The sequence below is a fragment of the Carex rostrata genome, chromosome 6, assembly GCF_964058835.1.
Source record: "Carex rostrata chromosome 6, lpCarRost1.2, whole genome shotgun sequence".
Classification (NCBI taxonomy): Eukaryota; Viridiplantae; Streptophyta; class Magnoliopsida; order Poales; family Cyperaceae; genus Carex; species Carex rostrata.
Window position 1 is genome coordinate 4,791,246 of NC_135923.1, and position 23,253 is coordinate 4,814,498.

The following is a 23,253-nucleotide window of genomic DNA, read 5'->3' on the forward strand; positions in this document are numbered from 1 at the left end:
TATTGATCCCGGTTCAAATGTCACTTCTAGGTAATATAGAAAATATTGTGATTCTTCTATTACATTTAATTTCTAAAAAGTTGTATCTATTTTGAGAATTCTTTTTGAATAACAATCATTAAATAACTTAAAGTTTTTGTTTGTTTTTCAAAAATAGATACAACTTTTTAGAAATTAAATGTACTAGAAGGATCACAATATTTTATGTATTACCTAAAAGTGACTTTTGAACCGGGATCAATAACTTAGAATCCAAGCATTTTTATTTTTTTCCAATAACACATAAAGAAATATATTAATTTTTCTTACAGCCGCGAAAAATCCGGCCTGAAAAATATTGATCAGTTTATTTGTTACAGTCTTTCTAATAAATCAAATTATATTGTATTCCATCTATTTTTAAAGAAATATATTTAACATTTCTAATATTTTAATACAAAAAAAAATTGTTTTGCAAAAAAAAAAAAAAAAAAACATGGAAAATTTTCGACGGTTTGGACATTTTTATTAATTTGACTCAAACCTGATTATTATTATTAAAAAATTTAGTTAATTGAATATTTTTAAAAATGTCGGTATAAAATGCCCAGTCAAAGTCTGAGCTGAATTCAGAGACTTTTTTGCACATCCAACAGGATATTTAAAAAAAAAATCTCAGATTGATTGATAAGTGTATATATTATGTATTCATTAACCTCATTTTATATAATCATTGATATATATTTTAGACCAAATATAATATTTAATATTTACAGGTTCAATCTGAAAAATACATTATACATATAAATACATTATATTGAAAAGGCGCCTTAGACTGAGCCAATTCAGTATCATATTAAACACAAGCTATACCTTTCCGTTTTTATTCATTCCATATATTTTTCTAACAGACGCCATTATAATAACCAAAACAATTAACAATTTGATTAGAGTTTTTCTGTACCAACCAGATAGTCCCTATCTGGTTTAAAAAAAAAAATGGATTAGAATCTCCGAAATTTTTATTAATATTAAAAAAAAGTTAAATTTAAGAAACTATCCAGGTTTTCATGTTTTTACTCCTGTCATCATATTTTCTAAACAAAAATATTATATTATTCTTGTCATCATATTTTCTATCAACGTTGATGTGCGTTCGCTTAAAATCGGAAGCAAACTAATCAAATTTGGAAACCTAACAAAATATTGATCCAATATGATTCCTGCCTAATATCATCATTTTTTTACAGTTGCACTATAAAGTCAGTTTATAGCTCAATCGATTGTGTTTTTTATTTTTATTTTTTTTGCGCTAAAACAAGTAATTATAAAAACCATAAGTTGGTTAGACAAGTTTGTAGATTAGGAGAACTTAATGTTGGATCCCTACACTTTATCTATTATTTGATGCAATTTAAACAGAATGCTTAATTTGGTAATACCCTCCTGATAGATCTTTAGTCTCATTACATCTGGAGGTTTTAATTTGTTATGAGCCCAAACAATGGATTCAATAAGTTCTTGTCAATAACCACAGCCACTAAATAGAAACATTAAACTGAAAGTCCAGACAAAATGAGCACCTAAGAAAAAAAGACCATATGCAAATAATGAAAAATCATAAGATTGAATTACTTGAGAAGCATGTGCCGATAGGAAATCTCTAAGCCACCCATTAATCGTAATGGAACTCTGTGCAAAATTCTCTCCTGTAATATGAGTAATTCTCCCTTTATCGCATATGGTATCTCAAACATTTGACTGCATTTTTCAACTGAAATAAAAAATTACCACCGAAATTGAAACCTACAATGTATACTATTTTAAAACAAAAGACATCTATTATATTTATATTCAAATAGAGTTTGATTGAGAACTTTCTACTAGTGCATGAATAATAAATTAGCAATTTAGCATCTATTTGTGGCTAAGCGGTTAACCCCTCAGTTGAATTATTAAAAGAATTCCGAAATATATAATAATAAAAAATAATTTTAAGGGGGAATTTCATATACAACCTTCAAAAATCTTAAAAATTATGTATCCCTCCCTCTAAAATTCATAATATCATATTTACCCTTTTAAATTATAGAAACCCACAAATTTACTCAATTTATTGCATCTTCAATTAACAATCTATTTTATATTTATAGAAAAACCCATTGTACTCTTTGTTAAAAATGAAAATATATAATTTGTGTAAGAAAATGTTCAGTATTTTAGTTGGTCATTTTTCGATGGCATATGATTATTTCTTTACTCATGATGCATACATAGTGAGGCATACGCTTGCGTGTGTATCACATGTAAAAAAACGAACAATTTATCCTCACAAACCCAGTCAATTAGAAGAAAAAATATTTCTCTCAAGCATACTACGTTATTATTATTTTTTTGTAATAAAGGATAAAATATGTACTATGTAAATTTAAAATGGGTTATAGAAAAGGTGATTAATTGGATAAATTTGTAAATTCTGAAAATTTAAGAGGATAAGTATGATATTAGGAGTTATTTCAAAGTTATTAAAGAATATACATGAAATTGTCCTATATTTTTAAACGCCAGTTCACACAATCCATAATTCCAAAGAGGAGGGTTCAAATGCCTCCACCATGCCTCCATTTTTAAAAATAATAATAACTCAAAATTTAAAACTTAAAAGTCAAAATAAAATCATTGGATATGATCTATATCATTTTATCTATGTACTTGTAAAAAAATTATAACATTTCAATTTTGTTTTGATTGTCATCAAGAGCTTGTGAAAAACACACTAATATGGATAATTTATAGACGTTGATTTTTTAACTTATTTATTCACATTTAAACAAAATTGAAATGTAATACTTTTTTATGAGAACATAGATTACATCTAACGGTTTTATTTTGATTTTTAAGTTTTAAATTTTGAGTTATTAAAGTTTTTAAAAATGAATGCACAGTGAAAGCACAAAAGACAAAGACATTTGAATCCTCTCAATTCCAAATATGATTTTAAAGTCTGACTCCAACAATAGAGAAAGATCGTTTGTTAATTATATGACTTGTTTTGAAACTATGAGCAAAGAGCAATACTGATTTAAATATAGTACATACAAGGCGTACACACGACTAGAAGCATGTCTGCCTAAATATCCTTTTTGTTTATTATTATTTTTTCATTTGTTTTTAAGCGTCAATCTACGTGCTAGAAACCTTGAATTTGACCACTTTTGAGAAAATATCTTTAAGAATAGACAAATGACAACCCTGGAATCGTATATTCGAAATCCGCCTGGAAATTTTCGGTAGATACTTAAAATTATATAATTTGGCCTCGTTTTGTCAAGTCCCATTTTGTCTCAACAAGACATACAATGACAACCCTTAAAATATTTAAATTACCTTACAGGAGCAGCTAGAACTCTAAAATTTTGCAACATCAGTATTTAATCTTGGTATACATTTTGTAGCTTTTACCACATTCTGTAGTAAATTATCACAATCACTGTGGAAACTTTTAAGAAAGAAACTCTTATGATAACTTTGCTTTCTTTACAGAGGATAATAATATTACCAGCATAAACCCATGTTCTGAAACAGTACTATATTATACATTATTATATCTCAGTAACAAAAATGTAAATTTTTATGATTAACTGCCATCCTTCTTTTATATTTTATGTACACTCTAAAACTCTCTCACAAGCAAGTATTTATCCAAGATATGAACATCACTATCTCTAACAGTCCCTTCAATAGTAGGATAATAAGGCAAAACACAGAAAAAATGAACAACACTCAAATATCATTTTTGCTTCTTAGAAATGTTAACAGGAAGCTCCTCTGGTTTTGGACAAAACCAGGGTTGGCACAAACTAGACTGGTATAGCCAGCCAGGGATTCCAGCTTTTGGCTTGTTCAAAATATTAGTTAACAACTTTCAGTCATAACTCATAAGTACAAATTTCAATATGCTTAGACATGGAAGTTATCAAGGAAATCAAAATTCCAATTAGCTGATAAAAGATAAATTTGCCTCCAACTAATTCTGTTCTTTGTCAAAATAATCAAATTACATTAGCTCTTAACCCTACCATACGAGTGTTCTATATAAGAATTTGGTATAATACACCTCTGTTTAACCATCAATCAAAAAATGTTACAAAGCTAAGATTCTACACGCCAAAAAAAACATAGTCATGATAAACAAACAAAATTATATGAATTATTTGAGGCCTCTGTGGTTAAGAAGCCATATTTCCCCTTGATATTAACCATCCTTTTGTATACATGGCAAAACACTGACAATTCACATTATTTCACTCTGAGAAGAACAGTTACTTCTAATTAAAAATGGATTAGAACTTTTTATTATATTTATCTCTAATTTAACATCTACAACCAATAACTCAGCAGGAGCAAAAAAAAATAAACAAAGACGCGCAATAATCCGAGCAACAGTACTTTGATCAGCATGCTCTCCAGTTCCTATACGTGCTGATTAGAGCTGAAATCATTCCGGCAGCGGCGCACACCGCAGCACTAAATCCCGTCCCGTAATGGAAGCTCTTTACATCTGACAATAACATCACACCATCTGCCGCATCTTGCACAATTGACAGTTTTTTCAATTCAAGTTTCGCATTCAATCTCTCCAATTCCATTTCATCATCATCCGCCTCCTCTTTTTTCGCCTCGATTGAAGCTTTGATCTTATTCATCTCTCGGGTCTTAAGCGCCACCCTCCCGAAATACCCGATCAATTCAGACCCGGTGCTGACTTTTTGCAAAGGAGGAGCAATCTCACTTGGCAGGAGCCCAGTTTTTGTGAGCCACACAAACTGCTCAATAAAGAAATAGACCCCATCTCCACCAAAGGCCACAATCGCAAGCAGGAGATCCAGAGGAGAGGAGCAGAGCGTTTTAGAGAAGGAGAAAAAACGGAGAGAATTCACATGCTGGATAAACTTACCCAATCGAAACGCTTTTCGACTGAGACCGACACTGGATTCAAAGGCCTGAAGGCGAGGTGCGAGCGCTCCGCCATGGGAGGGAGTCACAAGCAGGATCTTGGCAGCATAGCGAGAGATCTTGAGGAGTTTGTCAACGCCATCGCGCCGCGCGAGGTAGGCCTCGAGGTGAAGGAGGAAGTCACGATGCAGCGGAGGTGAAACAGTGATCGGTTTGAGAGGTCGCTCCGACGCGATGGTTGGTCTTGAACTTGAATTACTTTCCAGTGGTGGCTCGGAAACTCCTTTCATGGCGACTGGAGCGAGAGAGAGGAATTCGAGAAGATGGGGAAGAGAGAACAACTAAAAAGAGAATTCTCTTTGATTTGTTTGAATGATTTAATTAATAATATTTTAGTGAAGATTCCCCAATATAAGTTTTATAGATGCACTTGGACTACAGAAACGGAGTCAGCATCGTCTGCAGTAACTCTCCCACAAGCAAGTATTTATCCAAGATATGAACATCACTATCTCTAACAGTCCCTTCTTTTTTTTGAATAAAGTGGGAGTGACCCACCTGTTTCATTAGCTGAAACAAATATCAATAGTGGGATAATAAGGCAAAACACAGAAAAATGAACAACACTCAAATTCCACTTTTGCTTCTTAGAAATGTTAACAGGAAGCTACCCTGGTTTTGGACAAAACCCAAAACCAGGGTTGGCACAAACTAGACTGGTATAGCCAGCCAGGGATTCCAGCTTTTGGCTTGTTCAAAATATTAGTTAACAACTTTCACAGTCATAACTACAAATTTCAATATGCTTAGACATGGAAGTTATCAAGGAAATCAAAATTCCAATTAGCTGATGAAAGATAAATATTCTGTTCTTTGTCAAAATAATCAAATTCTATTAGCTCTTAGCCCTACCATACGAGTGTTCTATATAAGAATTTGGTACAATACACCTCTTTTTAACCATCAATCAAAAAAATGTTACAAAGCTAAGATTCTACACGCCAAAAAAACATAGACAGTCATGAAAAACAAACAAAATTATATGAATTATTTGAGGCCTCTGTGATTAAGAAGCCATATTTCCCCTTGATATTAACCATCCTTTTGTATACATGGCAAAACACTATGACAATTCACATTATTTCACTCTGAGAAGAACAGTTACTTCTAATTAAAAATGGATCAGAGCTTTTTATTATATCTATCTCTAATTTAACATCCTACAACCAATAACTCAGCAGGAGCAAAAAAAATTAAACAAAGACGCACAATAATCCGAGCAACAGTACCTTGATCAGCATGCTCTCCAGTTCCTATGTGTGCTAATTAGAGCTGAAATCATTCCGGCAGTGGCGCACACCGCAGCACTAAATCCCGTCCCGTAATGGAAGCTCTTTACATCTGACAATGCCATCACACCATCCGCCGCATCTTGCACAATTGACAGTTTTTTCAATTCAAGTTTTGCATTCAATCTCTCCAATTCCATTTCATCATCATCCGCCTCCTCTTTCTTCGCCTCAATCGAAGCTTTGATCTTATTCATCTCTCGGGTCTTAAGCGCCACACTCCCAAAATACCCGATCAATTCAGACCAGGTGCTGATTTTTTGCAAAGGAGGAGCAATCTCACTTGGCAGGAGCCCAGCTTTTGTGAGCCACACAAACTGCTCAATAAAGAAATAGACCCCTTCTCCACCAAAGGCCACAATCGCAAGCAGGAGATCCAAAGGAGAGGAGCACAGCGTTTTAGAGAAGGAGAAAAAACGGAGAGAATTCACATCCTGGATAAACTTACCCAATCGAAACGCTTTTCGACTGAGACCGACACTGGATTCAAAGGCCTGAAGGCGAGGCGCGAGCGCTCCACCACGGGAGGGAGTCGCAAGCAGGATCTTGGCAGCATAGCGAGAGATCTTGAGGAGTTTGTCGACGCCATCGCGCCGCGCGAGATAGGCCTCGAGGTGGAGGAGGAAGTCACGACGCAGAGGAGGTGAAACAGTGATCGGTTTGGGAGGTCGCTCCGACACGATGGTTGGTCTCGACTTGTTGTTGCTTTCCAGTGGTGGCTCGGAAACTCCGTTCATGGCGACTGGGGAGAGATAGAGAGGAATTCGAGAAAATGGAGAACAGAGAACAATTTAAAAGAGAATTCTCTTTGATTTGTTTGAAGGAAACAAATCTACTGAAATCCTCGGCGATTTCAGGAATTCTGAAATTATCAATTCTAACCGTCGATATATTTTTGTGATTCTGCTACGAGATTTGTGTTTAGAAAAATTTAGACAATGAATTTTGGATTTCAGGGTCCTGAAATCTCCAAGAATTTCAGAATATTTGATTCCTTGTTTGAATGATTTAATTAATAATATTTTAGTGAATATTCCCCAATATAAGTTTTGTTTTTTTTTTTTTTTTTGCTTTCCTGACAGCCCGTAGGCCTAATATAAGTTTTGTAGATGCACTTGGACTACAGAAACGGGAGTTGTGGAATCTCCGCGTCTGCTATTATTTAAAATTATTGATATAGTTTTATTATTGAAAGAAATGCATTTTAAAATTGAAGCAATTTGAAAACAAATTGATATCTATCGACCTTTTTACAAAATTTCACAATATAAATTTATTAAAACTTCATTCAACAATCAGATGATTATTCGAATTTGCTACATATTATACACAATTTATTCTATGTCAAATTTTCGACAATGTAAATTGGACACCAGTTATTATGATTATGGAGTAAGTTTATTTACAAAATATATATTTGAAGCGTCTAAATTTTGATTTTGCATAATATATGTATTTAATTTTGCATACAACTTTTTAGGTTCAAATAATCAATACGCAAGATATCATCTAGAGATGCCAATTATAGGATTCTTTTCTTTTCTCTCTCTCAATTATCTTCTCTTTTATTTATCATCGCTTTTTCTCAATTATCTTCATCCTTTCCTACGCTGGATTTTACTTTATTTAATTCTCAGAAAAGAACAGCGCTCATATTGTTCTTCCATTTCTACCCCCAGTTTTTTCTCATCTCAGATTCAAATTTGCTTATCACCACTAATGAAATTTTATATTTGTAACTGGTAACCAAATTTTCTTCTATCATACAAGTCTGGTTGGTTCCATCACTTGCTGGAAAAGTTCCAAATATGGGTGTCATTTGTTTATTCCGAGAAACAAAATTTTCTATTATATTTATACATATATCCACCTTTCTTGCTACTTTTTTTGGTTGCAACTTGCAAACTAGTTGACGGCAAGCATGTCACTCGTCCAAAGGAAAATCTAGTGAATTGAGCAAAGAATAATGTGTGACGCTGGGTAATATGTGTAGCTTATATTGATATTGAGAGTAGAACTAGGGTGCTCTTAAGCTCACCAAAATTTTGGTGAGCTTAACTCTAAAACTTATTAAATCGATTTTAAATGACGAATTCGAACCGTTGAAACCCGCCTACCTTACGTGTGGTGCATCTACATATGAAATTTTTAAACATTCGAATTAATTTAGTATAAAGTCAAGCGGTCAAAAAAGTTCAAAAAATGAATGCACTAAAATTAATTTATTAACCTTCTAATTTTGACCACTTGACTTTATACTAAATTAATTCGAATATTTAAAATTTCACATGTAGATGCATTACACGTAAGGTAGGCGGGTTTCAACAGTTCGGATTTGTCATTTGAAATCGATTTGATGAGTTTTAGAGTTAAGCTCACCAAAACTTTGGTAAGCTTAAGAGCACCCTAGTTCTACTCTTGATATTGACATGTATTACGGATTAATATTGTTGTTTTTAAATTCAAATAAATTGATCTGAACCGTTTAATATAATTTTCATATGAAAATATGTATGCAGATCAAATTTTATATTTTTTAGTATTTCTTTAGAGTATGTTTGGTTGGATTGAGAATAGGTTATTTTTAGAGTTAGACTATTCCGAATATGTATAGCTTATATTAATATTGACATGTATTACGGATTAATATTGTTGTTTTCAAATTCAAACAAATTGATCTGAACATTTTAATATAATTTTTATATGAAAATATGCATGTAGATCAAATTTTATATTTTTTTAGTATTTTTTTTAAACTATTTCTTTAGAGTATGTTTGGTTAGAATGAGAATAAGTTATTTTTGGAGTTAGGCTATTCGGAATAACTTATTCAGTGTTTGATTGAATTAGAATAGTTAGAATAGTAAATTCAAACCTTTTATCTTATTAGAATAGATTATTTCTATGGATTTTTAAGTTTGACTTTTATATATGTGAAAAATGAACCAATATGCGCTATGCATGATACAATAACCTCTATAATTGAAATCGATCTACTATTACTATTATTTGACGAGAACTTCTATAATTAGGTATCAAATATCTTGCAGTCCTTAATACTAGTTTATTCCAATGTTGTAAAATATGGTTTTGTTCATGCATGCGAAAGGCCACTGCATACCGCATATGCAAATTTGTATGCAGAAGTACATATGCGATTTTACTATGCTTTGTTAAAGAAATATAAATAAAATAAAATTAATTTATATCTAAAGACTTATTTAGTCTAGTAGTTTGTGCTCTTTACCTATATTATAAAAGTTATAGATTTTAATCTCCTCCACCGCAAAATAATTTTTAGATTTTTTTCAAGTCTATATGAACTGTATATGTGCTCGTATATTCAACACTGCATGAACTTGACTATATAAGATTTTGTATGCAAAATACCACTGCATAAACATGCGGCCGCATTTTACAACACTGGTTTATACGTTATCGTGTCTGAATTTTGCATGATTAATTTTAGAAAATAATTCGAGATCTTCATCTGTGCGGGACTCTTTTACATAATTTGGCAGTGATTATTACCGTGAAAACATTATTTGGTAGTTATAAATATTCAAATACACTACCGTGATTTATAAATGATCCTTGAATTAAATCCGATCACACAAGCGACCCAATTCGAATGATTTCTGTATCTGCTTGCATTAATTGTTTTCTGTTGACCATATAAGTTTGTCAAGGAGAATATTTGCTAGCAGCAATGGACAGTAGATCATTAAATATACGTCGAATAAAAAATGTGGATGACACACGGTATAATTTCACCAACAAGGCATCACATTGTATAATTTTTAAACTTAGGAAACTTTGAAAAACATATAATTTGACCAACAAGGTATTACATTGACAACAATCTGCGTCTACAGCAAAAATTATCTCCTAGAAGTTCGCTTTAACTAACTTCCCTCAAAGCAAGAAACATGTATCATTCATACAATTTCTAACTGTACTCTTACATACAACAACACACTGAAATGTAAAACAAAACAGCGACTTTTCACTGCACATTAATATCCCAGTGTAATACTTACATCTAACATGAAATATACTAATTTTTCATCATCATCAGTAAGAAACAGAAACGCTAAAACAAGAGGTCAGAGAATTGCTATCATTGAATATGCCAGGAACTAGTTGCATAATTGTTCATATCCATTTTCTTTTGAAGAATGGCTTTAAATGGAGCTAACCTTTATATGGTATAGAAAGCAATGTTTAAAAATTAAATAATTTGGGGATGAGATTTAGGAGGATTTAGATTGACCAGAAATCTGTGTATCATCTCGAAACTAGTAAAAGTGATGGCAGCTGCTGGTGTAGTTCGCAGTAAATTTGTTGCACAACCACTGTAAAAACCAGAAATGCCATCTTTGTAAAGAACCTTTCTTATGCAATCAATTACGCCTTTGTACTTGTTTTCTTGATGGAATCCCTGCTCTTGAAGCCTCGTTCGCACCACCTAACATTTTAAGAAGTTCTCAGAGGCAAATAAAAAAAAGGTAGACAAGATTTTGGTGACCAAAATAAGCATCTGGGAAGTAGCCTCCAAAAAACCTCAGTATTCCTTCTTTGGTTTATTATATGATTTTAACAAGTACACCATTTCGATTTAATATCCTGTTATACCTTATTCTAATCAACTAATTTTTGTTTATTTTCACTCATTAATTTTCATAACAATGATCATCGAACAGCAATTTTTAAATTAACAACTCTTTGTGCAAAATCCAGAAGGAAAAAAAATGTTCAAATTAGAAAATTAAAATGGCAGACGTTTTCTTAATCTCTTATGTAGTGTGTATCAAATTTCGTCTGATTTGAAAGATGTTTAGCCTTGCACCAAACAATTATATGAGAAATGTCCACTAACAATTTGGATTAAAAAAAAATGTTTATAATTAAGCTATACAGTACAATCCCATTATAAAGTGATTAAATTTTTTTTAACAGTGGAGTTAATTACTTTATAATGGATGACAAATAAAAATACCCACTTTACTTCAATTTGATCCGCACTGTCAAAATAATTAAGAACACATTTGCAACTGTAATTTTCAACTACAACAATATTTTTCATGATATCAAATTGGATATATGCTAGAATTACCCTAATGAATAAAGAGAGAGACAACAAAAACCTACACTTAAATCCCTCTAAGAAGAAGAAGAAGAAGAACAACAACAACAAAAAAAAAAAAACACCACAAATATAGAAAGACATGAAGTACCTCATGAGGGTATGTCAATGTGGAAGCAATTATTTTTGAGACCGATGAGGCAATAGCAACGTCACCAGAATGTAACGAGTCTACAGTAGTGTTATCTGCAATAAAGCAAAATCATTGTAATTTGGATGTTTTATTGTTTTTCATTTCTCCACTCAATACAAGAAATGACACCGATAATGTAATTTCTTATTTATCTTATTCTGAGGTCTTGACATTCCTGGCATGGATATATATAATTATATATAGAGGAGGGTTAAAATGCACCCTCCCTTTTGTGCTCCTAACGTGCACCCTCCCCTCATATCTTCATTTTCAAAGTTCAAATAGTTGATTCGAACCTTCCAACATGTTTTTCATATTAAAATGTGCTTGCAGACCAAATTTTACATTTTTTGGAAACTCTTTACTATTTTTTCAGAATTTTTGATTAAACTAAAACAATAATAAAAAATTCAGCAAAGTGATCATTTTCAAAAATTCTGAAAAAATAGTAAAAAATGTAAAATTTGGTCTCCAAGCACATTTTAATATGAAGAACACGTTGGAAGGTTTGAATCGACTATTTGAACTTTGAAAATGAAGATATGAGGGGAGGATACACGTTACGAGCACAACAGGAAGGGTGCATTTTAACCCTCCTCTTATATATATAATAGTTATTGGTTCTCCTTTTTTCTTTTTCCTAGTTCTTTTTCTCAGAAAAGAATCTCTGAATCCAGATTTTTACAAAGCCCACCCATTGTTTGATTTTTTGGGGTGTTTATTTGTTATCCTTTTTTCTTTTATGTTCCATCAAACTATTGGGTTTCATTTCTAGCCTACCCCAACTTGTTTGGGACTAAAGGCTTGGTTGTTGTTGTTCCATCAAACTATATTATTCTATGCTGTTTTCATTAATATACAAAGGAAGGGTACCTCTCTGTGCAAGATAAAGTTTGATTTTTTCATAAATAGGGAACTGGATGGCCACATGGCTGATACCAGCCAAGGCAGGAACAAGACCACTGTAGAAAAACAAAAAGGAGAGAAATCACAATTTGCAACAATAATTTGAATGGATATGAAATTTTCAATTCTCGTGATTTTAAATAGAATAATGATAATGCTAATAATAAGAAAGTATACTAATAATAAAAATAAGGTACCTATATAAACCTCTAACGCCTTCTTCACGAGCTATTCGTCTAAGAGCATCTGTTATTCCTTTGTATGGTATGACCCCAATTCTCATTCCTTGAGTCTATTACATTCAACGGATATAATAATTAGCATTTAGTAAAACAAGTTTTGTCCAAAAAAAAAAAGATAGAAATTTTTTTAATCATGTTTAGCAACTAGTGAATCATTATAATTTACAAAACTTAGAAGGATATTAGAGTAATTATGATAGGAAATTTGATAGGCACTCCTTGGAAAAGAGATATCCAACAAGTATGACCCAAAAAATTAAACCAAAAGGCCGAAAATTAGAAATCCCTCAGATGGATCAATAAAGTAAAAATTAGAAAAATAAATAAATAAACGGCACACCTGAAATCTAGTCTTGACAACCCAAAGGGGGTTGGTCGCAACTATGGTTGCAGCTCCAGCACCAGATGCCGCAATCATATTTGCCCCTATTGACAGCTGGTGGCTTCCATCTACGTTATTTTTTCATTATAAAAACAGTAAAATGACTAGGAGAAAAGACATGTATCTTCTAGTAATACAAGAATAATGCATATCGGGGGTCCTTCTCATTCACCATTTAAATGTGTAATTAGTTATCCTCCATCCCAACTATTTGTATTTACAGGAAACAAAATTTCCAAAATTATTAATGCAACTTAGAGAGGAAGAGTGTATATAATATTTGCTGGGGTTATAGCCGCAAATGGTGCATATATCATCTTCTAAGGGTATACAAGATAATTTAATTGTTGTAGGTGCAAACATGTAATTGTTAACTATTACTTCAAATCAAACAAACAAATTCACAAGGGACATTAACTGTAATTAAGAACCACACAAATACCCCTGTATAGACCAGCACCAAATCCATCCTCTAAAATACTCATTGGGTTGCAGTTATACATTTTAGCCTCCAACTAGGGTGTTCATTGGATCCAGTTTATTTGGTTTTCCATTGAACCGATAAACTTTGGATTAAATGGTTTGGTTCGGTTAAACATTTGAATTACTTTGATATTTTGATATTTGGTTCGGTTTAGTCTCTCTCTTATTTTGATTCAACCAAACAAACAAAAATTTACTTAATATTTACTTGAATTACTTTGGTTTTTTATATTTGGTTCGGTTTAATCGCTCTTATTTTGGTTTGACTGATATATATCTTGATATTTATTTCTATGACTATTAAATGTATCTGTGTATGTATTGAGTTTTGACCTTTTGAAATTCAATCTCTCTTATTTCGGTTCAACCAAACAAATCGAAATTTACTTCAATTTTTTTTTTTTGGTTCGGTTGGTTTGGTTAAATTTAAAAAACTGATTAAAATTTTGGTTTGACTATTTTAATTCGGATTTAACCGGACCGACCATTTGAACACCCCTACCTCCAACTATCCTTGATTTAAGGAAATAGCTAATAAAAATTGAGAAGGACTAAGAGAAACACCAAAAAAATAGCAAAAATGCTATTGCAGCCAGATTGCAAATGCTATCACGAACATACTGGTAAATACCTGGCTTCTACAGTATGATTTGAAGCAACTAGCAACAAAGGCGCAATTATGCAAGCAATAGTTACTAAACAAAATATTTGGAGCAGAGAGTAGACTAACCATTTGAAGACAACAAGCTCTTGAGCTGCTCGTATATGCTAAAATACACCTGGTATAATACAACACCATGCAATAAAATAAAATATAATAACTGAAAAAATTATTCAACTCAACAAATATTCAAATCTATCACCAAAAGGTGCATGACATAAACCAAATTTAATGTTGGTACTGAACATTAAGAATAAAAATAAAGCAGGAAAAGTCCAACAACTTCCTGTTTGGTCCATGGAATTCAAAGTTGCCAATTTGACACCCAAAAATTCTGATCTGCAGCATTTGGTATTACAAACTTCTAATAAAAAATGAATGAAACCTAAATAAAAGCTAATATGTAATGAATTTAAAAAGGAAAAAAGAAAACTTTGTTCATATCATAATTGCCAGGCATTTCCAACCACTTATTCACTGAACATGTCCCAAGAGAGTAAATTTCCAAATCCAAATGTCTTGACAAAATAAAAAGAACTTCAAAATTGTTAGGGGCCAAAACAGATTTGGATTCTATTTGGGGATATTGGTGCTTCAATAATAGCACAAGTGCGGCCATATTTTGAGTGCAACAATATCCTCATTGAGACTGAATGGCCACACAAGTGGGAAATAGTTGGAAGACTGAATGGTCACTTAAGTACACAATATTTGGATAAATAAATTCCATTGAAATTGATCCTGGAAATATCAATTTCATTGAGTAATAGAAAGAAGGGAGAACTTACTGCCCAATTGGGAAGCAATGCCAAAATAGTTGGTGAAAGGCCGCGGTATAGGCCACGTACACTACTTTCCTGTTGTATTATTTGATTGAAGCTCCTGAGGATTACACTTCCTGGAGTAGTATAACACGAAAGATAAAATAATGTCTAAAAAGAAGTTTTGTTTTAAATAATCTTATCTTTGCAATTGTACCATAACCTTCAAGTCCGTTGAAAATTTTGTGCTACGGAATTACATAAAATAAGGAATATTTCCTGCAGACTTTGCACACACACAATATATCGTGCATGCTACTAAAAGCATAAGGACTGCAATACATAATCCGATAAGATATGAGAAGTGTTTGAGTATCACTCATTCCTTCATTTACTTCAAATGGGGAAGAAGGGATCTTTCGATGTTAAGCATTCCTACTTTTTGCAACCTTTATCTATAGCAGATCAGAAACTTAATAGGCATAATTCACAAATTTTAAGGAAATTTAGGGGAATGATGTGATGTGATGTTCTATGTTCTAGCTGGGTATATGCCTAGGTTTTCAGGGAATTAATTGATGAAATTGTCACAAAAATAGAAAAATATAACCATGCATGATGAGCTAGAAGTTTATACAAAAAGCATGTTTTAAAAGCATGCAGAAAAATATTTACGGAAGAATTCTCGCCATTTTAGTTTGTCCAGGCAAACATACAGAAACTTAGATCTTCATTTTCTACTCTCCAAACTAATTTGGTAACGGATAACTCAAACGGAGCAAAAAAATTGAAGCTAATTCCGCATAAACATAGCAGTTCCCAATTTATGAAAGTATCAATATCTAAAATCCAATAATCACAACTTTGGTCTTGTTTATAACATTTATCATGAAATAAGTTTAAGGACCCATCAGATAAGTGTAATTCCCTTAGGGTCAATAATTGCCTGATTAGGAAATAATTGTTCTTATAATTCCTTCATTCCAAATTTGAAAAACACTCACCTTTTCTACCAGGGGGCAAACCCTGAACTTGTAATCTTGTTTTGATTACGTCCAATGGACAAACGAAAGTCGCCGCAATTACACCTGGTCCATAACAAAATTGATTCAAATTCAATAAATCTCAAAAGAAAAATAATATAAATTAACAAGAAGTAAACGACATTTTAAACAACTACAAAATCGTACCGGCGGATGCACCAGCTACGGCATTAGAGAAAACGCCCCATGTCGAAGGATCAAAATTATCGCGCGCCATACGAAAAATCAAACTTAAACCGAGAGCTGTGATCCGATTCTAGGGTTTCCTCTCTCCAGAGGAATCGATCAGACAAGCAAGCTCGCATGGCCAGATAAAAGAACTCGAATGAATCTTCTCCTCGAGGAGGCGCGAAATAGGAAGTAAAGAGGCGCCTGAAACTACTTTCGAATTCTCTAGGGTTTCTATTGGATCGAGAGCGAAAGAGAAATCGGCATCAGAGAGAGTATGGTTTTGGTTGGTTAGAGAAGTAGCAACCTTTGTCTTGGCCACCTCTTCTCGGGTTGAGAGAATTTGTTGGAGTTTGTTTATTTTATTTATAGATTTTACGAGGCAGAGAGAATCGCCGCGGAGCGTAACCCATTCCGTTGGATCTGTTGACTGGACCAAATCAAACGGCTATTAATTTTTATGTTGACAGTTCGATGGATCTCGCGGAAAATTGTTATATACGCGTCGAATAGGCGCGGCGCATACACTCATTCGCCTAAATGTGCGGTCCACCAATAATAAATTCCGTCATGTAAATATTCCAGGTGTGGGTCGTAGTTAGCTTGGTGGGGTCTAGAGATGGTCGCTGCGGATCCGTGTGGAAGATAGGAACATCACAACCGTTCGTTTGTGAAAGAGCATTTTCAACTCTCTCGAGTCTTGACAAGTCTGTCCAGGTCCTCGGCGAAAAATCAATTAAACCAATCCGTCACGGAACGGGTAAAAGGAGTCCAGATTCAACTTATACAAAAGAACTAACTGTGCCAATACCATTGACATGTCGACCATTTCCGGTTTTCAGAAGTTTACAATCGAGGCTCTACTCGGAAAATCAAGAAGCCCATTATTGGAATTTCCAACCTTATGCCCCAGTTCTCTCTTCTAAGCAGTTTCGATCCGTCTCTGGTGAGACCCAAGCATCCATGATCAGGATTCCAAGAGTATCTACAACGATAGTTGTTTTAAAATTACTGATTTGATGTGTTAATTGCTAATATAATTGAGGGAATGTGTTACAATTGTTAAATTAATAAATTTCCTTTATAAGAAAATGTTTATTTAATGACGCGTTGTTTAATTGATTAGTTCAAAATCTTTTTTAGTGCTCTCTCTCCAATAATAAAAAAGGATACGCTGATGTGGACGTAAAAAACAATTTAATTTAATTGCACCAATGCAGCAGATTAATTCCTAAAATTTCCATAACCGCTATTTAGCAATTAATTCCAATTGCAAGATTGAAAATGCTCTAACTATTACTAGCCAAATTCAGATCTAGTGCATTACCTAACCGTGTAGAATGAGATTCTAAATAGGCATTGAATTGATTTGGCCCGACCGTGAATATTATGCACGGTTAGGTAGGAGGGCGTGCCTTAAGTACGACTCCATCAGCTTCGGTAGCGACATGTGATTTCCTTTCTTCGTCTATGAGTCTATCTTTGCATCTGCCTCCGTTGATAATTTTTGTGCGTATATTAATATATTATTTTTTCTGTAACTTTTTTGTTTTTTTACCGCTTGATTTATTATTAGGTGAATTTAAAAATTTATATGTAAACGAAATTCTCTTGAAGAAGATCAGTTTCAAAGATTTATATTTATCGTTTAAAATCAAACCAATGAATTCCGAACTAAAAACGTACTAACAAAAATGTTACCAAAAACACATTAGCCAAACTAAAGAGAAACTATCATAACTATGGTCTCCATTTCAACCTTACGCATTCTCTCAAGCCCCTCTTTCTAATTCAGAGAAACAAACACGCGGGCTCAATCCATAAACCAAAACCAAAACCAAAAAAAAAAAAAAAAAAAAATGAAAATAAGAAATTAACGGTCCAGTTGCAAAGCACGTTTTAATTCATCATAATAAAGCCCTATACTTTAACATAACAGCTAGGGGTGTAAATGGATAGGATAATTGCTATACTAAATGCACCGCTAATTGTTCAAAATTTAAAAATAATTACAATTAAAAGTAAATATATGAGTTTAGAGAAATTTGACAAGCGGGGTGATAACGGAGTTCAGCAAAACAAAGGCCTACGTCTCCGGAGCGTCGCAACCTCTTCTAAGTGTGTTTTTCTATTACCCAATACGAAAGATTTACAACTTATGAACCGGTGAGCCCTTACAACCAACGAGAAGTTACACGACCAACTAGAGAAGAGAACCGGTGAGCCCTTACAACCAACGGAAAGTCACACGGCTAACTCTAGAAGAGAACGAAGTATCTAACTTAAGATTCTCAAGGAAAAACACTCAAAAGATCACTCTAACCTAATATAACTCAAAATTAGTGAAGTGGGTTTGAGGCTGTTTGAGAAATTTGAAATTTTAAGTTTTCACAACAGTGGAGGAAATCAAGCTCACATAAATCTGCTTTTGAAATGTTAGGGGCGGCTGAGTTACTTTGGGAAGAACGCCCAAGTCCTATTTATAGAGATAGCTCCAGAAAGAGTTTTTTGGCTTAAAATGTTACAACATTTAGTTCAAAATTTGAATTTAGGTTTTCTTTTCCTGGAAGCTCAGTTCAAACGTTACTAACGTTTATAAAACGTTACAAACGATTTTACTCTATGGAGACTTGATCAAAAACAAGAATTTCTGAAGTTTAGAAATTTAATTAAAACGTTGAGCCAACGTTTTAGCTTCCTTTGACTTTGACCAAGTTGTTCCACAGGTTAAATCATTATAACGTTTTACAAACATTACCAACGTTTGTATCATGTTGAAATAACATCAAATACACTTTATCAAGTTTATAATTTTACAATTTAAATTCTTGATAAATGTTTTCATGATTTCTTCAGTTCAAGCACTCTACATTGCAGTTCCAAATGTCTTGAACCTGCATAACTCTAAAATAGAAGAAATCGTAAAATTCAATAATTGTATATTTTACAAATTAGTCAAATAGACGAAAAATATTATTGCTAGAAACAACAATAATATATGATCATATCTGAATCCACATCTCAAAATTAGATACGGATATCCGATATTTGAATATCCGTGTGGATACAGATACGAATATAGACATATAGTTTGAATTTTTATCCGATAGTAAATATATACTATATAATTTAATATATATTATGAAATTATTTATGTATATATCTATGGATATTCAATATCTGATCCGTATCTATATGTATCCGTCTAATATCTATGTTATGAAATTATTTATCCATATCCGAAAAATAAAAGCAAGTACAGATATAGTTTTACAACTATCTGATTTGTATCCGATCCGTTTGCACTGTTATTAACAGCATTCATGGTTGGCAAGGACTTTTTCCAAGATTTAATGAATCGAATTATAATATGATTTTTTTTTTTGCTCTAATTTTCAAAATAGTAAAGTTCAGCCATGAGTAATTAAATGGTATCAATTGGCACATACAAAGGTTTTGCCAACCAAAAAATGCTTGCATATTATAATCACATCACGGGAAAACAACCGAGTTTTTTTAAAAATATCCATTTTATAAAATAATTTAATAAAAATAACCAGGTTCCAGGTGAAATTTTAAAAATACCCAAACCGCTGAAAAAATTTGCGACTCCGAATTTTTATTTCCACCCGGGGAAAATATTTGCGGCCCGGGGGTATAAATTTGCAATATGAGCCCAAATTTGCATCTCTAATTAACATAGCAAAATATCTCCAAAAATCGTGAAAATTGATCGACATGCAGTCTTGACATCGTATAACAAGACTGTGAAGTTTCATAAAAAATATCCAAACAGATCGTGAGATATCAGCTCTCAAAAATTGCCCGAACTACTAAAGGAGTGCACTCTGAGCCCAATTTTGCACCTCTGGTTAACAAAACAAAACATCTTCAAAAATCATAAAAATTTACCAACAAGTAGTCTTGACATCGTATAACAAGACTGTGAAGTTTTATAAAAAATCTCCAAACAAATCGTGAGATATCAGCTCTCAAAAATTGTCCGAACTGCTAAAGTAGTTCACTTTGAGCCCAATTTTGCACCTCTGGTTAACATAGCAGAACATCTCCAAAAATTATGAAAATCGACCAACATGCATTCTTGATATCGTATAACAAGACTGTGAAGTTTCACAAAAAATCTCCGAACAGATCGGGAGATATCAGCTCTCAACAATTGCCCGAACTGCTAAAGGAGGTTCTCTGAGCCCAACTTTGCTCCTCTGGTTAACATAGCAAAACATCTCCAAAAATCATGAAAATTGACCGACATGTAGTCTTGACATCGTATAACAAGATTGTGAAGTTTCATAAAAAATCTCCAAACAGATCGTGAGATATCAGCTCTTAAAAATTACCCGAACTGCTAAAGGAGGTTCTGTTCCTGGCGGAAACAGATTGTTCCTGGATAGTGCAGAAAATGGTATGGTTCGACCAGAGCCGAAACAATTTTTATTTTGCAATGCATTTAGTTTTTTCATTATATTTAATTTTTTAATTTTTGTTATTTTTAAAATATATCGTATTGTTGTTCTTAATTTTATTTTGTTGTTTAACTTTGCGAACTTAACAAGTGATTTTTGTGTTTTTGTTATTTTTTACTTTTTGGTTGTTATTTTTTTATTTTTTAGTGTAATGTTTTTTTGTTGTATAAATACTACCATAAAACGATAAAAAAAAAATATAACATAACTCAACCCAAAACATAATAAAACATAACGAAACTAAACTACACTAAAACAAAAACTATAAAACTAAACTAAAACATAATAAAAAATAACATAGCTAAACTGAACTAAAACTATAAAAAAAAACTCTCTATCAATGGAACTCTGAAGGGGTGAAACGGTTAGCTGGTCTACCCCTGTTCTCTCTGGAAAATTGACGACGCCATTCATTCCACTGTAGTTCTCCATCCTGCGCTCTGCGAGCTGGTGTAATCTCATCCTCGGGCTCGACTCATCATGAGTGCTCTATTCCATGGATCCTCGGGCGCGTGGGTAGCTGGCGGCGGCGGGGGTATGGAATATGGAATCCGCAAGCTGGGACGCATAGTCAGGCTGAGTCCCGCTACCAGAGGCCTCCCAATCATGAGCCCTCGCTGGATACGGCTGAGCGAAGGATGATAAAAAAAATCAACGCTAATATGGAAATCAGGGTCGATCTGTGGAGGAGACTCATGCGTAGGCTGGATCTCAGGAGACTCATGCTGCTCAGGCGGTGGCAGCATGCCAGCATGTAGGCAGGACCCTGCAAGGATACCAATAAATTTTAACTGACTTAATTTACCGAAGGGGGAAATTTTAACTAACTTGACATAATTGCCTTAGCCTCTTCCTCCAAAATATCGACCAAATGGTACAACCCCAAATTTCGTAGATACGGGTCCATCTGCGAGTAGTACTGCATACCATAAAACCGACTCCTGACATCTACAATGTCCTCACTTTGCGTTGAAAAAAAGAAACAACATAAAAACTTGAAAATACGAGAACTCGAAAAAATTTAAACTTAAAAATAGAAAAAAGTAATAAAGTACCTCTTGGGATGCCAATGAGACTCGGTGCTCACTGTGACTCATCCATAATAAAGGCCTGAAATATTCCGTGCTATTCACAGGAATGGGCTCATCAACAGGGTCGGCTGGTGGTGGTCTCGTAGGTCGTCCCCTAGCCATCCTACGTTGAAAAAAAATTTAGACATGCTACAATTGGCTAAAATACGCTAATTACTGTCAAAATATGCTAAAATAAGCTAATTGCGGTAAAAATTACACTAATATGAAAAAAAATATCTTATTCGGGTAAAATATGCTAAAAAAAGCAAAAATATACTCAACTTGGCTTAAAATACGCTAATTACGGTAAAAATATGTTATTCGGATAAAATATGCTAAAACAAGCAAAAATATACTCAAATCTACTAAAATACGCTAATTGCGGTTAAAATATGCTAAATATACGCTCATATGGGAAAACAAAATTATTCGGGTCAAATATGCTAAAATACGCTAATTGCGGTAAAAATAAGCTAAATATACTATAATATGAAAAAAAAAATATGTTATTCGGGTCAAATATGCTAAAACTATTATTCTAGCAATAATCTTTTTCGTCTATTTGACTAATTTGCTAAACATACAATTATTGAATTTTACGGTTTCTTTTATTTTAGAATTATGTAGGTTCAAGCCGAATTGGAATTGCAATGTAGAATACTTGAACTGAAGAAATCATGAAGATATTTATCAATAATTTAATTTGTAATATTTTAAACTTGGTAAAGTGTTTTTGATGTTGTTTCAACATGATAAAAACGTTGGTAACATTTGTAAAACGTTATAACGATTATACCTTAAGAAAATATTGTGAAACAACTCAATCAAAGTCAAAGGAATCGAAAATGTTGCTGTAACGTTTTAAAAAGTTATGGTTGTAACGTTTTAAAAAGTTATAACGTTTGTGGAAAAAGCTGTAACGTTTTAAAACGTTGATAACGTTTTAAAAAGTTGGTAACGTTTTAATTAATTTCCAAACTTCAAAAATTTCTGATTTTGATCACGTTTTACAATCCTTGGTAACGTTTTACTGAGCTATCAGAAAATTGAAACCCTAAATTGCATTTTGAACTAAAACATTGGTAACGTTTTAAGTCAAACAACTCATTAAACAGCTGTCTCTATAAATAGGGCTTTCTTCCCAAAGTAACCTAGCCGCCTCTAACATTGCAAAAACCTATTTTTTGTGGGCTTGAGTTCCTCCATTGTTGTGAGAGCTTAAAACTTCAATATCCCTCAAACAACCTCAAATCCACTTCACTAATCTTGAGTTATATTAGGTTAGAGTGAGCTTTTGAGTGTTTCTCTTGCGAACATTGATTTAGAGACTTTGTTCTCTTCTTGAGTTGTTCGTGTGACTTCCCTTGGTTGTAAGGGCTCGCCGGCTCTCATCTCTAATTGGCCGTGTGACTTCCCTTGGTTGTAAGGGCTCATCGGTTCACAAGTTGTAAACTTTTCTTGTTTGGTATAGAAAGGCGCACCTAGAA

The 23,253-nt window shown here is 33.1% G+C and overlaps 3 protein-coding genes and 1 long non-coding RNA gene across 4 annotated transcripts; 1 reads left to right on the forward strand and 3 right to left on the reverse strand.

The window, feature by feature from the left end:
- Positions 1-3,651: 3,651 nt before the first annotated feature.
- LOC144555674 (peroxisomal membrane protein 11-3-like) lies at positions 3,652-5,492 on the reverse strand. The gene is made up of 2 exons (XM_078304076.1): positions 4,429-5,492; positions 3,652-3,714 (listed from the first exon to the last, which is right to left on the reverse strand). Exon 1 carries the CDS (start codon positions 5,223-5,225, stop codon positions 4,434-4,436), a length of 792 nt encoding a protein of 263 aa, XP_078160202.1. The 5' UTR covers positions 5,226-5,492; the 3' UTR covers positions 3,652-3,714; positions 4,429-4,433.
- A 469-nt stretch (positions 5,493-5,961) lies between these two features.
- On the reverse strand, positions 5,962-7,103 carry LOC144555673 (peroxisomal membrane protein 11-3-like). Its single transcript, XM_078304075.1, has one exon. It carries the CDS (start codon positions 7,019-7,021, stop codon positions 6,230-6,232), a length of 792 nt encoding a protein of 263 aa, XP_078160201.1. The 5' UTR covers positions 7,022-7,103; the 3' UTR covers positions 5,962-6,229.
- Positions 7,104-9,847: 2,744 nt separating this feature from the next.
- Positions 9,848-10,689, forward strand: LOC144555382 (uncharacterized). Its single transcript, XR_013512037.1, has 2 exons — positions 9,848-9,924; positions 9,977-10,689. It is a non-coding gene; the product is annotated as an uncharacterized LOC144555382 (long non-coding RNA).
- On the reverse strand, positions 10,168-16,579 carry NDT1 (NAD+ transporter 1). The gene is made up of 9 exons (XM_078303685.1): positions 16,189-16,579; positions 16,003-16,086; positions 15,026-15,135; positions 14,307-14,355; positions 13,052-13,161; positions 12,667-12,761; positions 12,437-12,525; positions 11,522-11,616; positions 10,168-10,752 (listed from the first exon to the last, which is right to left on the reverse strand). The coding sequence occupies exons 1-9, from the start codon at positions 16,256-16,258 to the stop codon at positions 10,516-10,518; spliced, it is 939 nt and encodes a 312-aa protein (XP_078159811.1). The 5' UTR covers positions 16,259-16,579; the 3' UTR covers positions 10,168-10,515.
- Positions 16,580-23,253: the final 6,674 nt, after the last annotated feature.